This window comes from Carassius gibelio, chromosome B15 (assembly GCF_023724105.1).
Source record: "Carassius gibelio isolate Cgi1373 ecotype wild population from Czech Republic chromosome B15, carGib1.2-hapl.c, whole genome shotgun sequence".
In the NCBI taxonomy this organism is placed as follows: Eukaryota; Metazoa; Chordata; class Actinopteri; order Cypriniformes; family Cyprinidae; genus Carassius; species Carassius gibelio.
Window position 1 is genome coordinate 3,763,193 of NC_068410.1, and position 27,244 is coordinate 3,790,436.

At 39.7% G+C, this 27,244-nt stretch overlaps 2 protein-coding genes across 9 annotated transcripts in view; one reads left to right on the forward strand and one right to left on the reverse strand.

The window, feature by feature from the left end:
* The window catches only part of LOC127972942 (sodium/calcium exchanger 2-like), a 202,068-nt gene extending 177,806 nt beyond the window's left edge, over window positions 1–24,262 (reverse strand). Inside the window, exon 1 of one of the 2 annotated variants that reach the window (XM_052576958.1) lies at window positions 24,114–24,262. The gene's annotated coding sequence lies outside the window, so the exon portion shown is untranslated. Of the gene's footprint in view, window positions 1–1,818; window positions 1,968–24,113 lie in introns of those variants that run through there. The other variant, XM_052576956.1, reaches the window with a different exon arrangement.
* LOC127972951 (NLR family CARD domain-containing protein 3) overlaps window positions 18,008–27,244 on the forward strand; it is a 44,963-nt gene continuing 35,726 nt past the window's right edge. For 3 of the 7 annotated variants that reach the window (XM_052576976.1, XM_052576977.1, XM_052576974.1), the window contains exons 1-2: window positions 18,008–18,076; window positions 18,198–18,357. In XM_052576976.1, the coding sequence (XP_052432936.1) occupies window positions 18,012–18,076; window positions 18,198–18,357 (225 nt within the window). In that variant the 5' untranslated portion in view covers window positions 18,008–18,011. Of the gene's footprint in view, window positions 18,077–18,197; window positions 19,950–20,299; window positions 20,474–21,033; window positions 21,213–21,343; window positions 21,575–27,244 lie in introns of those variants that run through there. The other 4 variants (XM_052576980.1, XM_052576979.1, XM_052576978.1 and 1 more) reach the window with 3 other exon arrangements.

The window sequence follows — 27,244 nt, forward strand, 5'->3', positions numbered from 1 at the left end:
AATCAGACATTGCATTACCATGTAAATGGTACATCAATATCATGTTACAAAATGTTTTCATTCATGAATGATAAAAATTTAAGTTTGGGTCGTGCACTACAAAGTCTGTGTTCAAAAATGAGTGACAATTAAGGGGAAAGTAAATCTGAGTTTGTGGTGACTTCAATTAAAATAAATTACTATAATCTTAATTCTGTCGGAGAGTCAGTCAGTAATCAGAGTTCTACTGGAAGGTTAACCCTGCCTGGTTTACATGTTTCAAAATGATAACCAGTTACATACATTAATAAAGTAATTAAAATAGTTACTACTTATTACATTTTAAATAAGGTAATCTGTGGCCTGTTAAATTTCCAAAGTGACCTGCTCAACACCAATCTTAGGATGTTAGGATGACAAGCATGTTCCAATTACAAATTGAGGTCGACCAATTTTGGATTTTACTGATACAGATAGCTAGCCACAATAATACAGTTTAATCAACCAACGCTGAACAGAAACTAAAATGGTGTTCAATTAAAAAATTTTAAAAAAGGACTGAACCATACTTTGCAATTTAATACAACATTTTATTTATAAGTCAGTTCACAGTTTTTTAATGTTGACAAAAGCAAGTTTTTAAATGTTGAAATTAACACACTCAAACAAGGAGCAAAATTTATATTCTACAGCTTTTATCAATCTTAGTTAATGTTACAAATGGACTATTGCATTCTTTCATTCACTTTATTTATAGTCAGAGCACTTTAACTTTATTCTGTTATGGCCAAGGACTACAACTTTGTACATACCTCACTTAGTCATGTGCCTCTTTTTGGTGATGTGATATATTTCAGACTGTCCAAGACATTTTCAATCATGCTGACGCCCTCTCGGCTGTTACAGTCCAGTTCTGTCACAGAAAGACAGGTGTGATTTATTATAACGCAGAATCAATGAATGTCTGTCAGATAATGTTGCCATTTTATGAGTGCTATAAAAAAATAAATCGTGCTCTTAAAAAACAGTAGGCTGTATATACTAGTATTGCATTCTGAACAAACCCTGAATGCTCGTTTTAAAAGGGAGGGAGGAGAAGGGAACCTCCATCTGCAGAAGAATCGAGGAAACCCCGCATGCACGGTGCAATCCCGTCAGTCCCGAGCATTAAAGTGCCCGTTATCACATCGCTGACATTTAGTTTCATAACATCAGATTCAACAATCAAAACAATGATATAGGAAGGTCACACAATAAGCGTTCCGTTTATGTGACCAAACATTTACATCCATCAAACATTATAACAACGGGTTTGTCATGCATTTAAGACTATGCCATCCCCTATACGAACTGCTTTCATTTAAAGTGATCACACTGACAGAGAAACAAACAAGTGTCCACAGACACCAACGGGAATCCCACATGAGTTTAGGAATTTATGTTTATGCATTCACACATTATAAATATAGGCTGTCTCCTAAAATCCTGTATAACAGTTTATATTTGCACATCATCCGCAACTAAGAGAATCTACACACACAAACAAACATGCACTAACAATAATTTAAGAGCTCCTAAAATAATAGCAATACTTTTGCATGTTATCTGCACCGAAAGCACCAATAAAGAACATGATCTAACATTAAAAGCAAAACAAGCTGAAGGCGTCGCTTTATTCCATTACACCTGCTCTTTATCTCGTGCTCGTTTACTTTTCAGTCCCAGACAGAAGCAAGCATCATCATACTGAGATCATCTGAAGGATGAAAACGCTCTTCTCGTTTTGCGCGATCACACAGTTTGTTGATGGGAGAAGTTGTGTCTGATGTTCTGTCATACCTTGTATCCTAGTTCACGGTGTTGTTCAGGGCAGGCGTGGCTGAGAAGCGCATGTTTCTGCTGCTGCTGCTGCTGGATCATTCATTGAAACACTGCTCCGCTTGTGCTCATGTGTGTCTCTCTGCGGGCTGACTCTGGTGTATTTCACTCTCTCTCGTGCTGTGGAAATACTCGCGTGCGCTCACTCCTGGGTGGGGAGGGAGGTACGCGAACGCGCAGACAGCTGAACGCGAGAGCGCGCATTGTTTCATCTGAAAGGTTCTATCTATCTGTCTGTCTGCAGTATGTGCTTCCTCAAGCACTCATACAACCCTTTGAAATGTATCAATATGAAATGTTATGGTAGTAGAGACCATCATTTTCTTAACTGTAGCCTATATTCAGTAATTAAAATAAAAAACAATTTCTGATGTCTGCTTTCTTAGGATTGTGGTTAAAGATTCTGCTTAAATCCAGAACAACCTTTGCTGAATGTAAAAGCCATACATTTTAACTGTTATAAATGACACAAGTTAGATATAGGACGTGGTATTTAATTTCACAGTTGCTGCTGTACAGTCACTTATACAGCTGCACATGCCATTTATGTTCCAACCCTGTATGTGTTTTATCTTATGTGAGACACAAGGCAATATTTTGAAATATGTGTCAGTGGATTCCAGTGTTCTTCGAAATACCTTATTTTGTGTTCTGCAGAAAAAAGAGACCTCACGTAACAATTAAGGTAAGAATTATTAGGATTCGAACTTTAATGTTAGGGGAAAATATTAATTTAAGGTGCTCTGGAAGGACAAAAAGTAATTAAAATGTCATTGAGAATGGCTGTTAAACTAATGTGTAATCGTTTAGCAAAGACCTAATTGTTCATTTTTATTTCATTAAATTCCTGGTACATCAATACTAATATTTCCAGCTTCCACTACATTCTGTAAAATTCTGTTCAATTATTTGAAAAGTCATTAACGCCATCTGCTGGTTATCATGAGAATATGCAGTCTGGTGATGTATCGCAGGACTAAACAAAACAAACCAAAAAAAAACATACAACAACTACTTCAGACATATTTCATGCATAGTCTGCGTATCTGTATTATTCTTTCCTAGATAGTCTCTATTTTGTCAAGATGGAAATTAGAAGTCTTAAGGCTGATCGTTTCAGTGATAGAAAAAGATATAGTAAAAGTCAGATCAGAAATGTAATTAATCATGAGATTTATTATGTATCTTTACAAAACCAGATAGTGTGTTTGAGACTTTTTGTTCAGAAATATATATATAATCTTTATTCTTTGTGACAAAATGTTAACAAAGATGCAACATTAATGAAGTGTCAAGTCCCACAGGTGGTCTCCTAAACGTTAGTATAATATACAGATTGTTTAAACCCTGTCATGTGTTGCTTCAGATTTTACCAGCGAATCTTGCAATGCAAAATCGAGGAAATGAGAAAATGATAGGATAACTGCCAAACCCATTTACTTATAGCCAATCAGATACCTCTTCCGGGCACATTACGTAATTCATATTCATAAGCCATGTGTGGTTTTTGGAGCCAGATACACCCACCTAAAGGATAATTAGGAACACCATACTAATACTGTGTTTGACCCGCTTTCACCTTCAGAACTGCCTTAATTCTACATGGCATTGATTCAACAAGGTGCTGAAAGCATTCTTTAGAAATGCACATCCAGGGCACGAAGCTCCCGTTCCACCACATCCCAAAGATGCTCAATTGGGTTGAGATCTGGCGACTGTGGGGACCATTTTAGTACAGTGAACTCATTGTCATGTTCAAGAAACCAATTTGAAATTATTCAAGCTTTGTGACATGGTGCATTATCCTGCTGGAAGTGGCCATCAGTGGTACATGGTGGTCATAAAGGGATACAGTTTAACCACCAAATTTGAATGTTACTCCTTTTACCCCTAGACCATTTTTAAGAGGGTCGTATGGTCAGAAACAATGCTCAGGTAGGCCGTGGCATTTAATGACAATGCCCAACTGGCACTAAGGGGCCTAAAGTGTGGCAAGAAAACATCCCCCACACCATTGCACAGCAGCAGCCTGCACAGTGGTAACAAGGCATGATGGATCCATGTTCTCATTCTGTTTACGTCAAATTCTGACTCTACCATCTGAATGTCTCAACAGAAATCCAGACTCAGGCAACATTTTTCCAGTCTTCAACTGTCCAATTTTGGTGAGCTCGTGCAAACTGTAGCCTCTTTTTCCTGTATGTAGTAAAGATGAGTGGTACCCGGTGGGGTCTTCTGCTGTTGTAGCCCATCCGCCTCAAGGTTGTGCGTGTTGTGGCTTCACAAATGCTTTGCTGCATACCTCGGTTGTAAGGAGTGCTTATTTCAGTCAAAGTTGCTCTTCTATCAGCTTGAATCAGTCGGCCCATTCTCCTCTGACCTCTAGCATCAAGAGGGCATTTTCGCCCACAGGACTGCCGCATACTGGATGTTTTCCCTTTTACCACCATGCTTTGTAAACCCTAGAAATGGTTGTGCATGTAAATCCAAGTAACTGAGCAGATTGTGAAATACTCAGACCGGCCCATCTGGCACCAACAACAACCATGCCACGTTCAAAATTGCTTAAATCACTTTTCTTTCCCATTCTGACATTCAGTTTGGAGTTCAGGAGATTGTCTTGACCAGGACCACACTCCTAAATGCATTGAAGCAACTGCCATGTGATTGGTTGATTAGATAATGGCATTAATGAGAAATTGAACAGGTGTTCCTAATAATAATTTAGGTGAGTGTATATCTTACACTTTTCATCACCATTGGACCGATGGCATCGTTGTGTTATGACGAGAAGCATCAATGCCGTTTTATTAGACTTATCTAAAACATACTGTAACGTTACACATTAACTAGAAAAAAAGCCCTATCAGGCTAAAATTATTTCTTTCCAGATAACATGGAAGAAACCATTTTAGTCTTATAGGGCTTATAGTCTTACATGTTTTTTTTTTTCTAGTTAATGTGTAACGTTATAATATGTTAAGATACTGCAGTACAATCCAAAAGTGAAAGAGTTACAGTTACAGGAGCCATTTCCCTTCAAACAACTGCATCAAGTTATCATAGGACAAAAAGTAAGTATGAAAGATAATATTTGATACATAAAACTTGTGTGATGACTATATTTGTTAGATAAACGATTTGTAAAATGGTGTAAGTCTGTGTCGAATAAAATCGACGCGAAAGCAGCTTAAGGTCGAATCCCATTTCAATGTTGCAGGGTTCTATATTAATCTAAAGCGCCTTAATATAAATCACTAAAACGATTAACTATCTTCAATTATTGTTGTTCTGCTTAGTTAGACTATTATTCTGACTCATTCAGCTTTAATGTTTTTTTGTTGTTGTTTTTGGATTGTATGTTGCTGACGCCACATGTACCCACCTCAGAGCTAATGACATTTAATAATCGTTAAAATATGAGAATCCTTTAAAGCAAAAAAATCTATATATATATATATAAACAATAGTTATAACTAGAAACAATATCTATAACTAAGACAATAGAGTATAACCCAGCAATAGAATATAACCTTCATTGCTAAAAAAAAAAAAAAACCTAGTAAGTGTCTTTGCTCAGATCAGTTACAATCATTAGTGAACTTGACTTGTTCAGTAACATATTTTAATAGCCTTAATCCATGCCTTCTGTCTTTGTTGTTTACTCAATCAACTCGTTAAATTTCAGTTTACTCAATAGCAACATTTCTACATGGAAGTTCATAAACATTCCCTGTGGCTAAATTTCTAATCGAATTACTGTGACCGTGTTTAATAGCTATGTCTGAATCAGTCTTTCTGTTATTTCCAGTCAGAGTCGGGAAGATCAGACTAATCAGACACACCAAGGGAATAGTGGGGATTAAAGTCCGAAACCTGGCATAAAATAATCTAAAAGATCAATCGGGACATTTCCCAATCAGTGTGGGGAAAGTGTACTTTGGAAATGTAATAGGTTACAGATTACAAGTTACCATATTTAAAATGTAATAGTAGTGTAACTTTTTCAATTACTTTATTAATGTAACTGATTACTTTTGCTTTTTGACTACTTTTCTAAATTTCTCTAATGAATGTTTATTTGCAAATGTTAAAGGTCCCGTTCTTCGTGATCCCTTGTTTTAAACTTTAGTTAGTGTGTAATGTTGTTGTTAGAGTATAAATACTATCTGTAAAATTCTAAAGCTCAAATTTACGGAGCCGGTAAAGTTACTTGTTCGGTTTACTTAGTGTTGTTGTGGCCACGAAATAATAACTCGTGGGAATGTCATATTATGTCGTGGCCACGAGATCATTTTGTCGAGGTAACAACATCCTTATGTTGTGGCCTCGAGATGCCATGTTGAGGAAACAACATCCATTTCTCTTGGCCACGACTTCTTATGTCGAGGGATGATATGTTTTTCTCGTGGGCACGAGTTTAATATGTAAACAAACCTGCGTGACCATAGCAACCCGGGATAATCCGAGATGGAATCATTAATATTTTATTCATTTAAATACTGTTTTTTTTTTTTTAACACTGCAATGGTTTGAAAAAAATAGTTAATTAAAAAATAATAATAAATAAAAGCATATAAATCAACTCAAATACGGTTATCTAATAAGCATGTAACCTATTCCATGCACTAAACTCTTGAAACATTGGAGTCTTTGAAACATTGCAGTCCCTTTGTGTATGATATGACGATAGTTTTCTCAAAATAAGAAAAATGCTCATGAAGTGACTTAGAGCAGTTCTAGAGATTGTTTAAGTGTTCATGTACTCATATATTGAGGCTGAAAACACAGTGAGCTTCAGGATGCCTATGTGTATTAACTGAAACCCATTATTATCTGTCAGAGGCCGCAATTTCAGGAACGCATTTGTAGGATTGCATTTCTTGGACCCTAGTTTTTTTGTGACAGCGCCACCTACCGAGTCTGAGAACTGCAGTCCCTGGACCACATTTCTAGGACCCTAGCTTTGGAGGACTGAAAAAAGTGCCACCCACGGCAGTATTTTCACCCAGTTTTAACAACTTTTTTTTTTTAAAGGTTTATTTCACCACAATACTACTTTCTTTATTGTAATTGTCACACCTGGACTCAATTAGTGTGTTTTTGCCCGTGACCCAGTTTCTGTCTTTCCGTGTTTTGGTTTGATTAGTTCCCAGGTGTGTCTATTCTCTTCCTCATGTGTGTTAATTTAGTGATTCCATCCACCTGTGTTTCCCCATTATCCGCTGTACATAAGCCTTGTCCTTTCAGTTCTGTTTTGTCGGGTCTCATCACTTGTGACTAACTCACTCACTTACGTGTGTCTATCGCTGTGCTCCATGAGTTGTATATATTAAAAGCCTTATTCCGTTTATCCTCGGCTCCGTGTTCCTTCAGGCAGCGAAAACCGTGACAGAAGACCCGACCATAAAGAAAAAAAAGTTTAAAACTGCGTCTTTCCCTCCGTTTTGCTTTCGTTTTTTCTCAGTCTTTTTGTTTCGTAGTGTTTGATGGATCCCCTCTCTAGCCCCGGATTCCTCCTCCTCATGCTGGAGCAGGAAGGACGCTCTCTCGAGGACCACACCAGACGGTTTCTGCTATTAGCTAATGCCACCAGCTACCCGGACGACGCGCTCTGCACCTTCTACAACACCAGCCTGAACTCCAAGTGCAGAGCGTTGTCGCCCGAAGATGGTCCTCGGGAGGATTTCGCCGCATACGTGGAGTGGACTCTGGCGAGAAATGGCTCATCTTTCACCATCAGCCCCATAGAGGATCTCGCCAGTCCCACTCCCTACCCAGAGACCAGCCAGCCACCAACTCGCTTCACGGAGCCAGAGCCCTCCGCAGCCGCAGAGCCCGAGCAATCCATTGACAGGGAACAGGATCTCGAGAGCGCGACTGACCAGGTGTGTGAGCCGGCCACACCGTGCATCGTGGGAGTCCTCGTGGAGATCGAGGGCGTGGAGGAAAGCCCTGCCCACACTCCTGCGACTGAGGGTGAGCTGTATGCAGTCTCTGAAGATCATATGGAGCAAGTTCTGGATCTGATGGACTGGTCTATGGAGGTAATCCCTAATTTTCCTGTTTCCCCGCTGGTTCCGTCCAGCCCTGATTCCCCTGTATACCCTCTCAGTCTCCCACTCCTACCTCCTCCAGTCATTTCCTCTGCTCCATTTCCGCTGGTTCCGCCCAGCCCTGAGTTTTCTGTTTCTCCGCTGGTTCCGCCCAGCCCTGAGTTTTCTGTTTCTCCGCTGGTTCCGCCCAGCCCTGAGTTTTCTGTTTCTCCGCTGGTTCCGCCCAGCCCTGAGTTTCCTGTATCTCCGCTGGTTCCGCCCAGCTCTGAATCTTCTGTGTCTCCGCTGGTTCCGCCCAGCTCTGAATCTTCTGTTTCTCCGCTGGTTCCGCCCAGCCCTGAGTTTTCTGTTTCTCCGCTGGTTCCGCCCAGCCCTGAGTTTTCTGTTTCTCCGCTGGTTCCGCCCAGCCCTGAGTTTCCTGTATCTCCGCTGGTTCCGCCCAGCCCTGAGTTTTCTGTTTCTCCGCTGGTTCCGCCCAGCCCTGAGTTTTCTGTTTCTCCGCTGGTTCCGCCCAGCCCTGAGTTTCCTGTTTCTCCGCTGGTTCCGCCCAGCCCTGAGTTTCCTGTGTCTCCGCTGGTTCCGCCCAGCTCTGAATCTTCTGTGTCTCCGCTGGTTCCGCCCAGCTCTGAATCTTCTGTGTCTCCGCTGGTTCCGCCCAGCTCTGAATCTTCTGTGTCTCCGCTGGTTCCGCCCAGCTCTGAATCTTCTGTGTCTCCGCTGGTTCCGCCCAGCTCTGAATCTTCTGTGTCTCCGCTGGTTCCGCCCAGCTCTGAATCTTCTGTGTCTCCGCTGGTTCCGCCCAGCTCTGAATCTTCTGTGTCTCCGCTGGTTCCGCCCAGCCCTGAATCATCTGTGTCTCCGCTGGTTCCACCCAGCCCTGAATCTTCTGTGTCTCCTGTATTCCCTCCCAGCCTCCCTCTCCCGCCTCCTCCCAAACCTGCTGGTCCCTCTACTCTTTCGCTGGTTCCGTCCAGTCCTGATCCTCCTGTCCTTCCTCCCATCCTTCTCCTCTCTCCTCCTCCTAGACCAGCCAGTTCCTCGCCATCCCTGCTGGTGCCAGTCAGTCCCGCAGCTCACCCTCAGTCCGCGCCATCGGGGCGCGGTGGTTGCCGCTGGACTGCCAGTCTCCAGCTCCGCCTTGGCGCGTTAAGGCCCTGTCTCCGCCTCCAGCCTCCGAGCCCTGGACTCCTCCTCGGTCCTTCGACCCAGCGGCTCCGCCTTGGCTCTTAGCTCCCTCGTCTCCACCGTGGTCTGTCATCCCACCTGCTCCACCGGGCTCCCTCGTCCCTCCGGCTCCACCTTGGTCAGTCGTCGACCATCCGCCGCCTCGGGACTCCACTCCTCCGGTTCCACCTCGTCTTTCCATCCCTCCGGCTCTGTCAGGCTCCTCCTTCCCTCCGGTTCCACCTCCATCCTCGGTCGCTCCGGCTCCACAGCGGTCTGCCAGGACCCCGCCTCCGCCTTGGTCGCCTGAGCCTCCTGCTCCACCTAGGCCCTCCGGAACCTCGATGTCCCCCTGGCTCTGCGGCTGTGCTGCTCCATCTTGGGCTCCTCACCCACCGGTGCAGTCTCCGCCTGTCGGCCCCCTGGTGTCGTCGACCCCTCCTTCACCATGGCTCCTCCCGCCGTCGACTCCACCTTGGATCTCCGTCCTGGCTGGTCTCTGGTGGACCATCTGGCTCCTCCTGCTCCTGTCTCCTCCCTGGCTCCTCCTCCTGTGGTCCCTGTCTGCTGGCCCCCTCCTGGGAGTCCGTCCTCCACCGGAACCTCCTCCCAAGTTCCCACCCACGCCTCCCTCTGTTGTTTCTACGGTGCGAGGACGCACCTACCGGGAGGGGGGAGTACTGTCACACCTGGACTCATTTAGTGTGTTTTTGCCCGTGACCCAGTTTCTGTCTTTCCGTGTTTTGGTTTGATTAGTTCCCAGGTGTGTCTATTCTCTTCCTCATGTGTGTTAATTTAGTGATTCCATCCACCTGCGTTTCCCCATTATCCGCTGTACATAAGCCTTGTCCTTTCAGTTCTGTTTTGTCGGGTCTCATCACTTGTGACTAACTCACTCACTTACGTGTGTCTATCGCTGTGCTCCATGAGTTGTATATATTAAAAGCCTTATTTCATTTATCCTCGGCTCCGTATTCCTTCAGGCAGCGTAAACCGTGACAGTAATTAAACTAGGGTCCTAGGAATGTTGAGTAATTGGGTAATTATTAGGTCTAAGTATCATAAAATAATAACTCAAGTAAAATAAACAAGGGATCACGTTATAGTCTTTTCAGTCACTAGATTAACCACATTTTCAAGTTCAGAGGGAAGACACAAGGATGACTCTGAGGTAGATTTAAGATTGTGTATATTATATTATGACAGTTGAACTTGAACACAAACAAAAACTAATTTCTTCATGATGTGAATCTCATTAGAAAGAACTTGCACAACATCTTCACTGACTCCTAAGAGAGAGAACGTGAGGGAAGTGAATGAAATAAGGAACATTTACTTGAACATTTTCTATTCTCTGATTTTACATTTCATATTTAAAAGATCTTCGTGCACACACAAATACAATACAAAAATAATTATATAAATCTTAATACCAATTAATGTTTATAATACTGTTATTGAATGCTGTTCAAAGATTTGGAAAAAAACGTTATGTTGTGGGAATAAAGGTTCTTGAAAAATTCATGTCGATAAAGCCCATTTGAACTGAAAAAAGAATAGAGATGCAAGAAATCAGAATAGAAATATAATTATTGACATGACTTTTCCTGACATTTAAATATTTAAAGCACACATTGTGATGTATGCAGCAGCACTACCTGACATCTGGATTCTCTCCCCTCTTTTCTCAATTGTTTCTCTATCATCCTATTAAATTATTCAACTTCACTGAAATAGTAAATGTAGAACATAGTCACTGCTGGGTTAACAGAAATAGTGTTATTGCTTAAGAAAAGGATGGAGTGGACATTGTGTAAAAACAAAGGCCACTTTGACATAAGCATAACAATCCCAGTCATTTCCACAGATCTGGGGCCTGTACCATAAAGATAGCTGAACTAATTCAGACTTACAGGATTAGTTTTGAGTTGACAAAAACCAAACCTCTCTAATCCGGCTTTGTTCTTACCTTGATGCTGTTCATCAACTTTTTTTTGTCAATTCAGGCTTTTGATCCTGAGTTTGTGGAGAGTGTGCACATGAATGTATGACATCACTGGTGAACAACCAATCATAAGCCTTGCAGTACAAAGCAAGTTTGTAGTCCCAGTGAGATTAAAAATTAAAGGTTAAGAGATTGAAGTATATGACAAATTTAAACGTAATAACATAAGGAGGACAAATAACATAAAATATCTTGCTATATCAGCGCATTCACAAGTGAAACTTTTTAACTTAGTTTATACATTTGAAAATATATAGCGATAGAGACTGGAACATGTAAGGTCAGATTTTTTTTTTTTTTTTAAATAGTCCAATCTTTTGAAATTACAGCTTTTTTATATTACATGATCTGTATACATTAATATTTATTTAAGATAAATGATATATGATAACTTAAACTAAAATTGCTTGTGTGTAAAAGAAAAATAATAATAATATGAATCACAATGATTATATAAATCATAAAATGATTTATATATTTTTTTAAAGCCAGACGACTTCTATAGTTTTTTTTTTTAGCATTATTGACCTTTAATTTGGAGCGAGATAAACTGGACTGACTTTGTGTCAGACATGTGTCACTTCTCTAACATCTGATTGGTCCAGCTTCAGTTTGAGATCTGTAACTCAGAACATAACCTGCCCTGCATGATTACAAATGTGATATTTGTTTTATACAACAGTTAAATAAGTAGTTAATATTAAAGGTATCCCCGGGTATTAAGACATGTACAACTTAATATAACAAATTATGTCTCTTATTGAAATATGAAACAGAAAACCCATGAAAGATACTGGCGCTTTTTACAGTGACACAACTCAGAAAATAAACTCAAGAAAATAAAATACTGATACGATACCACATTGTGTGGCTTCTGGATGTTGTATTTTGTTAATCTTGTTAGGATGTTAACTTGCCGATGCTAATGTTGATGCTGCAGCCACTGGAGGAATTTCTCAGCGCAGGTTTCCCCCGAGATCATGGGTGTTCTGACTCCTTGTGGGGAAAAATCTTATATCCATCACCACCGGTACGCTCTTTCAGTAGCTGTAGCCATCATATCAGTATTTCATTTTCAAAGTTGTCAACGCTAATCATGTGTTGTGGTAAAAACAGCAACAGGTAGCGGCAGCGGCTCACCGATTTCTACCATTTTACGTCATCAGAATAATGGTGCCCCAAATAGTCCAAAATATGCATAAAACTACTGTATGTGATTTTTTTAAATAACATACATCTTTCATGGGTTTTCTATTACATATTTCAGTAAGAGACATCATTTATGGTATATTAAGCTATACATGTCTTAATACCTGGGGATCCCTTTAAGAGATTATGTTTTAGACACCATATGTCCTGTTTATGCTTTTTCTCCAAGAAAAAAAAACAAAAAACAGAGCAACAGGATTCTGTTTGTTCCTGCATGAATCAATTGTTTAAATGATTCGGTTCAATCGACTCACTTATTAACAGTGACTTACTGTCGCATACTGGTGGTTTTAATTTCACATTTTTATTTATCTTTTATTTTTTTTAATCATTTCAAACATCAGTTTTCAATATTTTAGTTTATAATATCAAAACATTATTCATGCATTTGTAACTGCAGGTTAAGGTATTCCATGTCCCTCTGGGCTGCATTAAACAGTGTGTAAATGCACGTAAATGACACTTCTAATGCAGCTTCTGCGTTTCCTCTGCATTGCAAAGATCAATTCTGTTGATGCTGATTTAATTTGCTTGGTAACAACCCAAATGCAAGAATCTGACTTAAAAGATGGTGCACACTTTTAGAAAAAAATGCCTTAAAGGTGAGAATGGCCATAAAACAGGATGGAAATTTAGAATATCAGAAAATTCAGGAGTCAGCAGTCCACGGTAGTCCTTACGATACAAACACAATATCACATTAATTTTCTATTAACATTGTCTAATTATCGTTATCAATAAAATCCAAGAATATTATGGAGATATCTTTTTTTTCAATATTGCACACCCCTAATTTATGTTGTTTAATTATAATAATTTATTGATAATAACTGTTTAAATTAATATATTAATTAATACTTTTGACTTTTAAGGCTGAAATGTAAAGTTTTTTTATAAATCATTTTATAAAACTTTGGTTTTGTGAAAACTTGTATCTGAACTGTAAACTATGCTTTTTACAGTAATTCTATTATATTTTATGGTACTTTATATGATACTATAGACATTGCCCTACCCCGCTCATATGGGATTAATTTTTGTGTTCAGGCCTTAAAAAATGTCTTAAAAAGTCTTAAATTTGAGCTTAAATATCCTGCAGAAACCCTGGTTCCCCATCGTGGGAGAGACGATGCATTGATAACGCCTTGGGAACGCATTCTGCGTGAGTGCGTCTGAAGCATCCATGTCAACTAGTCCAATGGCGAGAGTGAGCGTCAGGAGTGACGTCACGACCAGGAATTGATAAAAACCCCAACCGGTGTTAGCTTTCTGTGCCTCAGCAAGCGATCTGTGTCAAACCTGTCTGTCATATTTACTGTTGTCTTGTTCAAAGTTTATATAATGGCGAAGCAACTATTCAAACAGTGTCCTTCTTCCTGCCTGCGTTATTTAATGGGTGGGGATACACTCAAGCTTTGTGTAGTTGGTTTGGGAGTGGAGCATGCGGTATCTTTTTCTGTTTTCTTAAACGTCTCCTACGTCATGGGGTCTTCCATTTTTTCCTGATCTTCACAGTGAGCTGTCTAGATCGTGGAATAAGCCATATTCGTCACGTCTTTTAAGCCCTCAAGTGCGCATTTATTCTGATATAAGAGGGCTGAAAGAAAATGGTTATGAAGCGATGCCCCGGGCGGAACAGACGTGACGAGTCAGGCGTGACGAAATTCGTGGACTTCGTTGGGCTACGGATTTATCTCTCAGGGCGACTAAAGAAACAGCACGTGCTATTGGTAGATCTATGGCTGCTTTGGTTTCTACAGAAAGACACCTTTGGCTTATTCTTTCAGATATTAAAGATAAAGATAGATCTTTTCTTTTAGACGCTCCCATTTCTCATGAAGGTCTGTTTGGTGATACTGTGAATGAAATGGTTGAAAGATTTCAAGAAAATAAAAAGCAATCTGAAGCTTTTAAAAGTTTTCTCCCTCGCCGATCTAATCCTCCTGAGACTGCTGGGCGTGCAAGGCAGCCCCAGCCGTCATGCTCCTCATATCGTGTGTTTCAAAAAGAGAGTGTTGCGTCTCGCGCTCCTCCTCAAAAATCATGGGGACCAAGCCAGCACTCACAGCCAAAGCAATCTAAGCAGAAGCCGGATCTGAGGACCGTTCTTCTCGCTAAGAAAGCTTTGGCTCAGAAGAAAAGGTCCTGACGCTAAATGGGTCAGACCTGTGAGGGCAGCCCCAATCGAGACGGTGCAGTGTACACCTCAGTATATGGTGCCCATCCCGTCTCGGTGCTCTCACGGGGCCGTCCTACCAACCCCGCCACCCTTGGTGCCTCGGGGCGCAGCGGTCTCCAGCGGGTCTCTGGCACTGTGTCTCCCAGACGCTGCGTCAGGCTCGCTCCCTCTGAAGGGGGTTCAAGAGCAGTTAGCTCGGGTGATTCCTGGGCTTCGGCTTCAGGTCCCCGAACTAGTTGTTCAAATTACACCAGAGGCCAGCCTCGAGAGGCTGGTTCCCTTAGTAGAATGTCTGACAGAATGGAAAAGTCTGCCAAATATATCTCAATGGGTCCTGCGGATAGTAGAGAAGGGTTACAGAATCCAGTTCGGTTCTTGTCCCCCACACTACAACGTGGGGTTGCTCAAAGTAATCCCGAGCAGGCTCTGGTCATGGACCAAGAAGTAAAATCTCTTTTAGCGAAAAATGCTATAGAGCAGGTGTATCCTCCCGACAGGGCATCGGGTTTTTACAGTCTTTATTTCATTGTTCCAAAAAAAGGATGGAGGGCTGCGTCCCATTTTAGATCTTCGTCTGTTGAATTGTACAGTTCAGAAATTAAAATTCAAGATGCTGACACTCAAACAGATCGTGACTCAAATCAGATCCGAGAACTGGTTCATCACGATAGACCTAAAAGATGCGTACTTCCATATCTCCATACCAAGAAGAGTGTGCTATCTCCATTACAGAGGACCACTTTTCTTGGGGTGGTATGAGAGTCGGTCACGATGCGAGCCGCTCTTTCGCCCGCTCGTATAGCCAACATCCTCACAGCCACATCAGAGCTAAAGCTAGGCCAGTCACGCACTGTGAAACAGTTCGAGAGATTGTTGGGTCTTATGGCAGCAGCGTCCAATGTGATCCCCTTTGGCCTGCTGGGCATGAGACCTTTACAGTGGTGGCTCAGGACCAGAGGGTTCTCCCCAAGGGGAAACCCACTTTATACGATCAAGATCACGTGGCTTTGTCTCCGCGCCTTGGTCATATGGAGAGAACACTGGTTCCTGTCCCAGGGTCCGGTATTGGGAGCTCTTTGTCATCGGGTTTCTATCTCGACAGATGCTTCCCTTACTGGCTGGGGAGCGGTAATGGAAGGCCGCTCAGCTCAGGGTCTGTGGGAGAGCCATCACATAAAATCACAATTTTCCCACATCACAATTTTATGTGACAGAGTCAGCACTGTAATATCAATGTGTTCCTAACTTCCTATTGGTCAGTTTAAGAGTAGCTCACCTTAGTCTAACAGTTATCCCGCTCTTAACCAGTTTTCCAGCATAAGTTGCCACAGTGACTGAGTTTGAGTTATGGTAATTTTGCATTATGAAACCAAATCAAGTTCAAATAAATCAGACTAACTGAAATAAGCCTGGCTTATTTTTTTTTTTTACTTGTTTTATGTAACAGCATGTGTCAAGTAAAAAAAAAAAATTAAGATTTATCCCTAATTAAAGACAACATGACATCAAAAGTTACAATTTTTACTTTGCTACACTTTTTCTGGTTTTATTATGAAAGAGACACATCATTTGATGTCACCAAGCGCTCTTGTTTGCTCTATTACAGTTCAGTCCAGCAAGAGGGATCAGATTCTCAAGATTCTCAAGAGCTGTGTGTCCAAGAAGAGTGACTGGTTTATAGATCCTCCACCAGACATGAAGGCCGGAAACAAACCGCAACGTGTCAGGTACACAGTAGCTTATGGTTTTACCATGACCTCTTGTGTTCTCTCCCAGTCTCTTAATGGTTTTATAAAATAGCAGCAGTATAATGAAAAACTCAACCAACATTCATTAAATATCGGGAATTTTGGAAATTGGTTTAAATCTGTTGTGTTAAACATAAACCTTATTTGTAATTGTACGTATTGTTAAATAAATTAGCCACAAAAATTAGTAAACAAACGTGGTGGGGATAATATCTAACTTCCAGTTCTGCATTTGCAGGTTCCTGCTCATGGATTCACATTGTAAAGGATGAATATAGGATAACTTAAAGAGTTAAATGTAACCTCTGTTCTGTTATAGGTCAGTTAAGCGGAAAAGATCAGGCAGAAAGTCCAGCTGTGTGTCTATGAAGAGTGAAATGTCTAGAGATCCTCCACCATACATGAAGGATGGAGACCAGCAGAGTGTCAGGTATATAATTGCCTATGGTATTGACCAGTCTCTTAATGGTTTTATAAAATGGCAGCCAAAAAAAAATTATATTTGATAAACAATTACATTTATCAGTGATAATAACTATAAAAAAGGGTGCACATAAGTTTATCACCATGGTTCTCATAAGAGAACCTGGAGATCTGGGGCCAGTTGTGTAAACCATGTTAAGACTGTGTCTTCAGAACTACCAGTTGCCAAGAGTTAATCAGTCTTACTTTTCCAATACAAATAAGAACAATGTACCTTTTCATAACTAAAACGCTTTGACCAGTCTTGAAAAAAAAATAGGTGTAGATAGATGCAACCGTCCCTGGGTCTGGACCTCACTCTGCACATATGGCGATTTTCCACTGGTACAACTTGGCTCGACACGGTTTGCGTTTCCACTGCAGTTTAATACCTCTTTAAGTGGGTGGGATTAAACGTGTCATGGCCAAAAGGTGAGCAAACTCCTGAAAAACTTTTTCATTCTGCATCACCCCATCAAGCTCTTGCTGCATCCGTTCCTCGGCTATCAACTAGAGCAGGGGTGCCCAAACTCACTCCTGAAGGGCCGGTGTGCTGCCGAGTTTAGCTCCAACTTGCCTCAACACACCTGCCGGGAAGTTTCTAGTATGCCTAGTGAGAGCTTGATTGGTTGGTTCAGGTGTGTCTAATTGGGGTTGGATCTAAACTCTGCAGCACACCGGCCCTCCAGGACTGAGTTTTGGGACCCCTGAACTAGAGGAATGTCTGTGGTTCCTCAACAGACCACAAAATAATTTTTTGGTTGTTAAAAAAGGTGTTGCTAGTTCAGTGACAAAGGTAGGGATGATTCTCTCCAGCCAATCAGTGATCAGCAGGATTTACGTCACATTTTGGTAACAGTACGGCTTGCTTGGATCCTCAGACGAGGTGGTACTGAAAAAAGTTCCAGGTACTGTACCCAGTGGAAAACTCCCCAAAAGTGAGCTTTACCGAACCGTACCGAGTCATACCGTGCATTGGTAAAGCACCAATAGTGTGACCCATTAAATACTGTATAACTATAAAATATAAATTAAAAATAATGATAAAAAATATTATTTTATAACAAAATAAAAAAGTGTGTTAATAATACTATTATTTTAAAATAAAAATACTATTATTTTATAGTAAACTTAAAATGTAAAATGCTAATATTTACTTTTTTAATATAAATTTTTATCATTTTCAGACTTTACATTGGCAAGCTTTTATTTTGGCAGGTTTCTGGCAAGTAAGTACAGCTTCAAAGTATCTGATTGTTGATTTACTTTATGCTGTTTTAAGGCGAACGAAGCGATCCTTGCCAGCTGTACCAGAACAAAGCAGTAAGAAAATGAAATATGATGATTCGGTGAATCAACCACAAGACATGCATGAAAGCGTGTATCCTGGTGTCAGGTAAAATACAAGGTCTTGATGCTGCAAAGATTCATCATATAGTTTATAATCAATAACATGATTATCCTTGCCTTCATTAGACTTCTGCACTTTTATACATGTAATGTGGTTAATTTTACAGCCATGATGACCTCAACCAATTAAGATCCAATCTGAAGAAAAAGTTTCAGTATCTTTATGAAGGAACAACAAAGCAAGGAAACCAAACACTCTTAAATGAGATCTACATAGAGCTCTACATCACAGAGAGTGAGAGTGGAGAGATCAGTAATGAACACGAGGTGAGACAGATTGAGACACAATCCAGGACAGCAACAGAGGACACACAGATCAAATGCAGTGACATCTTTAGAGCTTTACCTGGACAAGACAAACCCATCAGAAGAGTGCTGACAAAAGGAGTCGCTGGCATTGGAAAAACAGTCTCTGTGCACAAGTTCATCCTGGACTGGGCTGAAGGACAAGAGAATCAGGACGTCCAGCTCATATTTCCACTTTCTTTCAGAGAACTCAATCTGATGAAGGACAGAACACTCAGTCTTTCAGATCTTCTTCATCATTTTTTCCCAGAAACAAAAGAAATGGAAATATCTAATGACAAATATAAAGTGTTGTTCATCTTTGATGGTCTGGACGAGTGTCGTCTGTCTCTGGATTTTCAGAGCGATGTGAGGTTGTGTGATGTAAGTGAATCAGCATCAGTGGACGTGCTGCTGAAGAACCTCATTGTGGGGAATCTGCTTCCCTCTGCTCTCATCTGGATCACCTCCAGACCAGCAGCAGCTGATCTCATCCCCTCTGAGTGTGTCCATCGAGTGACAGAGGTACGAGGCTTCAGTGAGCCACAGAAGGAGGAATACTTCAGGAAGAGAATCAGTGATCAGAGTCTGGCCGATAGGATCATCTCACACCTGAAGTCTTCAAGGAGTCTCTACATCATGTGTCACATCCCAGTCTTCTGCTGGATCTCAGCCGCTGTTCTGGAGAAGATGTTGAGTCAAGCAGAGAGTGGAGAGATTCCCAAGACTCTCACTCAGATGTACACACACTTCCTGATGGCACAGATTAACATCAAAGACATGAAGTACAACAAGAAGAAGGACACAGACAAAGAGATGATATTCAAATTAGGAAAACTTGCATATGAGCAACTGAAAAAAGGCAGTGTGATCTTCTATGAGGAAGACCTGAGAGAGTGTGGCATTGATGTGACAGAAGCATCAGTGTACTCAGGATTGTGCACTCAGATCTTCAGAGAGGAGTTTGGCTTGAATCAAGTGAAGGTCTTCTGCTTTGTTCATCTGAGCGTTCAGGAACATCTAGCAGCTCTATATGTGCACCTCTCCTGTACAAACAACAACATAAATGTGTTTGATGACATCACCAGTATGTCAAAGATTTCATTATCTGACCTGCATAATAAAGCTGTAAATAAGGCTCTACAGAGTAAGAATGGACATCTGGATCTTCTCCTGCGGTTTCTTCTGGGTCTGTCAGTGAAGTCTAATCAGGGTCTTTTACAAGGACTAATGAAACAGACAAGAGGGAGCTCTGAGAGCAACGAGGAAACAGTTGAGTACATCAAGAAGAAGATCAGCAGCGGTTGCTCTCCAAAAATATCCATCAATCTGTTCCACTGTCTGAATGAGCTTGGTGATCATTCAATAGTGGAGGAAATACAACAATATCTGAACTCTGGAACATTAGCTGAAGCCAAACTCACCTCTGTGCAGTGGTCAGCTGTAGTGTTTGTCTTGTTGACAGAGCAAACGAGCGATGTGTTTGAGCTGAATAAATTTATTGGAAGAGAAAATGCATCTGATAAAGACGTTTGGAAGCTGCTTCCTGTGATTAAAGAATCCAGATCAGCACAGTAAGTAACACTGAAAACATTTTACTTAAAGTGTGTTCTAGGATCTGTGAACCTATGTTAGTACTGACCCATATTTTGACATATCATGCCATGAGACTGTTCTTTAACGTATAAAAGCAAAAATTAAAACAGCCATGAATATCATTAGTATTAAATGCAATTGTTTATTATTACTCAACTTGTTTCACACCTTATGAGTTTGCCTCCCTGAAGATGTAATTTGCTAAAGTAAAAAAAAAAAAACTGAGTGAAAAAGCATAATATGACTCATTAAGTTTTTTTTGTTGTTGTTGTTGTTTTATTGTTACTGTGTTGAATTTACTGTACTTAAATGTTCAATCTCTCTACAGTTTGGGTGGCTGTAATATCACAGCTAAAGGTTGTGCTGCTCTGGCTTCAGTTCCGAGATCAAACCCCTCAAACCTGAGAGAACTGGATCTGTCTGGGAATAAAATACTAGATTTGGGCATGAAGCATCTATCTGATGGACTTAAGGATTCTCACTGTAAATTGGAGAGACTAAAGTAAGATCATCTCTTTAATGCTTTTTATTCCTGTGTGAGATAAGACATGTGCATTGATTGATCAAAAGTGACAGTAAATACATGTATAATTCCAAATGATTCCAGTTTTTAAAAAAATCGCTTTTCTTTTGAGTTCATTACTCATCAAAGGATCCTGAAAAATAATTTCACAGTTTCCACAAAAAATATGAAGCATTTATAATTAACAGAAATGTTTCCCAAACAGCGCATCAGCATATTAGAATGAGTTCTGAAGGATGATGTGACACTGAATTTATCATAATTACTTCATTCTTCAGCTTTGAACACAATAAATTAGATTTGAACATATTACAACGGGAAACAGTTATTTTAGATTGTAATAATATTCAAAATATAACTGTTTTTACCGTATTTTTTTTAATGTTTAAACACTAAACTTCTAAAAGGCTGTGCGGTGATATAAAAGTAATAATAGTTGTAGTCAATTTACCAGTTCTAAAAACTTGAAATGAACAAAGATTGTCTTAGGATCTTGAGACAAAATGTTTGAGAGTGAGAATTGTCCTTGTTCTCTACAGGTTGAGAGATTGTGGGGTCACAGGTCAAGGTTGTGCTGCTCTGGCTTCAGCTCTGCGATCAAACCCTAAACACCTGAAAGAAATATATCTGTCTGGGAATAAACTAAGAGATTCAGAAGTGAAGTTACTTTCTGATCTAAAAGATGATCCAAATTATAAACTGTCAGAACTGTACTATTGTGAGTATATTTTTATTATACACTTTTGATATGAATATGCTAATATCTCTGGCTGTGTTTTTTCTGAAATGAATCTGCTGATGTGATGTGACAGCAGTAATCTCTCATACTGTCTGTGTGTTTTACTTTAGGACTGAGTATATAGACATCAATCCTGTTTCCTCAGGATCAGCTGATGTTGAACAAGAACCTGATACAGAGACGTCACAATCAGCAGAGACTGAAATAATTATCAATCTAGCACCTGTGTATTTTACTTTATATTTCTCATGGATTGATGTAAGACCATTACATTACCAGCCGGCTGGTTTTGAAATAGCGTACTATTCTTTCTATTTCTGCTAAATTAAGACAAATATGGCAGAAATGTATTAGTTTTATGATACTGTAGATAGATGCCATTTCTTTTGTAAGTATTGTTTGTTCTCTGTTTTGGTGTTAGAGTTAGAGAAGTTAAGATGCTTTTCTTTTTATGTATTTAATTTCTTTTAAGTAATTTAGCGGGTTTTAGTTTAGCTATTTTAGCCTGGTCCACTGCTGGAGTCAATCAGTCTTTTTTTTTCTTCTAATTAATGCTGTTTTGTGTTTGTGTATATTTCTTCCAAGACATTGTTAGATCCCAGTGTTATCTGTCGTAGCTATACAAGGATTTGTTTTCAAAATCTGTATCATAGCTATTAAACTATTTCATGTTATGAATTTAACCTCAGTGTGATCTTAAACCTGTTAACTGTCACCCCGTCCCGTATACGGGACACCTACATTTACTTCACTATAGTGAATATATATTACAATTAAATCTAATCTAATCTTGACAAACTATGTATTGTTGTAAAGGTCTAAGACTCCCAAATATATATTTTACCAATGTTTTTTGTTAAAATTATGTAGGAAAAGTAATGGATTAATTTCTGACAAGAGTGCACCCTCATAAATCTACATGATAACAGGAGTTCTGACCTTTGTTAAAAAAAATTGACTTCTTCGTTGCCTTTTTCTCTATCACATTTTAGAAATCATCAGAAATGATATTTCAACTGAAAGCTTAAAATCTCAAAATTCATCCTTTAAAACCCATTTTAAAATCAGACATTGCATTACCATGTAAATGGTACATCAATATCATGTTACAAAATGTTTTCATTCATGAATGATAAAAATTTAAGTTTGGGTCGTGCACTACAAAGTCTGTGTTCAAAAATGAGTGACAATTAAGGGGAAAGTAAATCTGAGTTTGTGGTGACTTCAATTAAAATAAATTACTATAATCTTAATTCTGTCGGAGAGTCAGTCAGTAATCAGAGTTCTACTGGAAGGTTAACCCTGCCTGGTTTACATGTTTCAAAATGATAACCAGTTACATACATTAATAAAGTAATTAAAATAGTTACTACTTATTACATTTTAAATAAGGTAATCTGTGGCCTGTTAAATTTCCAAAGTGACCTGCTCAACACCAAGTTTAGGATGTTAGGATGACAAGCATGTTCCAATTACAAATGGAGGTCGACCAATTTTGGATTTTACTGATACAGATAGCTAGCCACAATAATACAGTTTAATCAACCAACGCTGAACAGAAACTAAAATGGTGTTCAATTAAAAAATTTTAAAAAAGGACTGAACCATACTTTGCAATTTAATACAACATTTTATTTATAAGTCAGTTCACAGTTTTTTAATGTTGACAAAAGCAAGTTTTTAAATGTTGAAATTAACACACTCAAACAAGGAGCAAAATTTATATTCTACAGCTTTTATCAATCTTAGTTAATGTTACAAATGGACTATTGCATTCTTTCATTCACTTTATTTATAGTCAGAGCACTTTAACTTTATTCTGTTATGGCCAAGGACTACAACTTTGTACATACCTCACTTAGTCATGTGCCTCTTTTTGGTGATGTGATATATTTCAGACTGTCCAAGACATTTTCAATCATGCTGACGCCCTCTCGGCTGTTACAGTCCAGTTCTGTCACAGAAAGACAGGTGTGATTTATTATAACGCAGAATCAATGAATGTCTGTCAGATAATGTTGCCATTTTATGAGTGCTATAAAAAAATAAATCGTGCTCTTAAAAAACAGTAGGCTGTATATACTAGTATTGCATTCTGAACAAACCCTGAATGCTCGTTTTAAAAGGGAGGGAGGAGAAGGGAACCTCCATCTGCAGAAGAATCGAGGAAACCCCGCATGCACGGTGCAATCCCGTCAGTCCCGAGCATTAAAGTGCCCGTTATCACATCGCTGACATTTAGTTTCATAACATCAGATTCAACAATCAAAACAATGATATAGGAAGGTCACACAATAAGCGTTCCGTTTATGTGACCAAACATTTACATCCATCAAACATTATAACAACGGGTTTGTCATGCATTTAAGACTATGCCATCCCCTATACGAACTGCTTTCATTTAAAGTGATCACACTGACAGAGAAACAAACAAGTGTCCACAGACACCAACGGGAATCCCACATGAGTTTAGGAATTTATGTTTATGCATTCACACATTATAAATATAGGCTGTCTCCTAAAATCCTGTATAACAGTTTATATTTGCACATCATCCGCAACTAAGAGAATCTACACACACAAACAAACATGCACTAACAATAATTTAAGAGCTCCTAAAATAATAGCAATACTTTTGCATGTTATCTGCACCGAAAGGACCAATAAAGAACATGATCTAACATTAAAAGCAAAACAAGCTGAAGGCGTTGTTTTATTCCATTACACCTGCTCTTTATCTCGTGCTCGTTTACTTTTCAGTCCCAGACAGAAGCAAGCATCATCATACTGAGATCATCTGAAGGATGAAAACGCTCTTCTCGTTTTGCGCGATCACACAGTTTGTTGATGGGAGAAGTTGTGTCTGATGTTCTGTCATACCTTGTATCCTAGTTCACGGTGTTGTTCAGGGCAGGCGTGGCTGAGAAGCGCATGTTTCTGCTGCTGCTGCTGCTGGATCATTCATTGAAACACTGCTCCGCTTGTGCTCATGTGTGTCTCTCTGCGGGCTGACTCTGGTGTATTTCACTCTCTCTCGTGCTGTGGAAATACTCGCGTGCGCTCACTCCTGGGTGGGGAGGGAGGTACGCGAACGCGCAGACAGCTGAACGCGAGAGCGCGCATTGTTTCATCTGAAAGGTTCTATCTATCTGTCTGTCTGCAGTATGTGCTTCCTCAAGCACTCATACAACCCTTTGAAATGTATCAATATGAAATGTTATGGTAGTAGAGACCATCATTTTCTTAACTGTAGCCTATATTCAGTAATTAAAATAAAAAACAATTTCTGATGTCTGCTTTCTTAGGATTGTGGTTAAAGATTCTGCTTAAATCCAGAACAACCTTTGCTGAATGTAAAAGCCATACATTTTAACTGTTATAAATGACACAAGTTAGATATAGGACGTGGTATTTAATTTCACAGTTGCTGCTGTACAGTCACTTATACAGCTGCACATGCCATTTATGTTCCAACCCTGTATGTGTTTTATTTTATGTGAGACACAAGGCAATATTTTGAAATATGTGTCAGTGGATTCCAGTGTTCTTCGAAATACCTTATTTTGTGTTCTGCAGAAAAAAGAGACCTCACGTAACAATTAAGGTAAGAATTATTAGGATTCGAACTTTAATGTTAGGGGAAAATATTAATTTAAGGTGCTCTGGAAGGACAAAAAGTAATTAAAATGTCATTGAGAATGGCTGTAAAACTAATGTGTAATCGTTTAGCAAAGACCTAATTGTTCATTTTTATTTCATTAAATTCCTGGTACATCAATACTAATATTTCCAGCTTCCACTACATTCTGTAAAATTCTGTTCAATTATTTGAAAAGTCATTAACGCCATCTGCTGGTTATCATGAGAATATGCAGTCTGGTGATGTATCGCAGGACTAAACAAAACAAACCAAAAAAAAACATACAACAACTACTTTAGACATATTTCATGCATAGTCTGCGTATCTGTATTATTCTTTCCTAGATAGTCTCTATTTTGTCAAGATGGAAATTAGAAGTCTTAAGGCTGATCGTTTCAGTGATAGAAAAAGATATAGTAAAAGTCAGATCAGAAATGTAATTAATCATGAGATTTATTATGTATCTTTACAAAACCAGATAGTGTGTTTGAGACTTTTTGTTCAGAAATATATATATAATCTTTATTCTTTGTGACAAAATGTTAACAAAGATGCAACATTAATGAAGTGTCAAGTCCCACAGGTGGTCTCCTAAACGTTAGTATAATATACAGATTGTTTAAACCGTGTCATGTGTTGCTTCAGATTTTACCAGCGAATCTTGCAATGCAAAATCGAGGAAATGAGAAAATGATAGGATAACTGCCAAACCCATTTACTTATAGCCAATCAGATACCTCTTCCGGGCACATTACGTAATTCATATTCATAAGCCATGTGTGGTTTTTGGAGCCAGATACACTCACCTAAAGGATAATTAGGAACACCATAATAATACTGTGTTTGACCCGCTTTCACCTTCAGAACTGCCTTAATTCTACGTGGCATTGATTCAACAAGGTGCTGAAAGCATTCTTTAGAAATGCACATCCAGGGCACGAAGCTCCCGTTCCACCACATCCCAAAGATGCTCAATTGGGTTGAGATCTGGCGACTGTGGGGACCATTTTAGTACAGTGAACTCATTGTCATGTTCAAGAAACCAATTTGAAATTATTCAAGCTTTGTGACATGGTGCATTATCCTGCTGGAAGTGGCCATCAGTGGTACATGGTGGTCATAAAGGGATACAGTTTAACCACCAAATTTGAATGTTACTCCTTTTACCCCTAGACCATTTTTAAGAGGGTCGTATGGTCAGAAACAATGCTCAGGTAGGCCGTGGCATTTAATGACAATGCCCAACTGGCACTAAGGGGCCTAAAGTGTGGCAAGAAAACATCCCCCACACCATTGCACAGCAGCAGCCTGCACAGTGGTAACAAGGCATGATGGATCCATGTTCTCATTCTGTTTACGTCAAATTCTGACTCTACCATCTGAATGTCTCAACAGAAATCCAGACTCAGGCAACATTTTTCCAGTCATCAACTGTCCAATTTTGGTGAGCTCGTGCAAACTGTAGCCTTTTTTCCTGTTTGTAGTGGAGATGAGTGGTACCCGGTGGGGTCTTCTGCTGTTGTAGCCCATCCGCCTCAAGGTTGTGCGTGTTGTGGCTTCACAAATGCTTTGCTGCATACCTCGGTTGTAACGAGTGGTTATTTCAGTCAAAGTTGCTCTTCTATCAGCTTGAATCAGTCGGCCCATTCTCCTCTGACCTCTAGCATCAACAAGGCATTTTCACCCACAGGACTGCCGCATACTGGATGTTTTCCCTTTTACCACCATGCTTTGTAAACCCTAGAAACGGTTGTGCGTGAAAATCCCAGTAACTGAGCAGATTGTGAAATACTCAGACCGGCCCATCTGGCACCAACAACAACCATGCCACGTTTAAAATTGCTTAAATCACTTTTCTTTCCCATTCTGACATTCAGTTTGGAGTTCAGGAGATTGTCTTGACCAGGACCACACTCCTAAATGCATTGAAGCAACTGCCATGTGATTGGTTGATTAGATAATTGCATTAATGAGAAATTGAACAGGTGTTCCTAATAATCCTTTAGGTGAGTGTATATCTTACACTTTTCATCACCATCGGACCGATGGCATCGTTGTGTTATGACGAGAAGCATCAATGCCGTTTTATTAGTCTTATCTAAAACATACTGCAATGTTACACATTAACTAGAAAAAAAAACATATCAGGCTAAAATTATTTCTTTCCTGATAACATGGAAGAAACCATTCTAGTCTCATAGGCCTTATAGCCTTACATGTTTCTTTTTTTCTAGTTAATGTGTAACGTTATAATATGTTAAGATACTGCAGTACAATCCAAAAGTGAAAGAGTTACAGTTACAGGAGCCATTTCCCTTCAAACAACTGCATCAATTATCATAGGACAAAAAGTAAGTATGAAAGATAATAT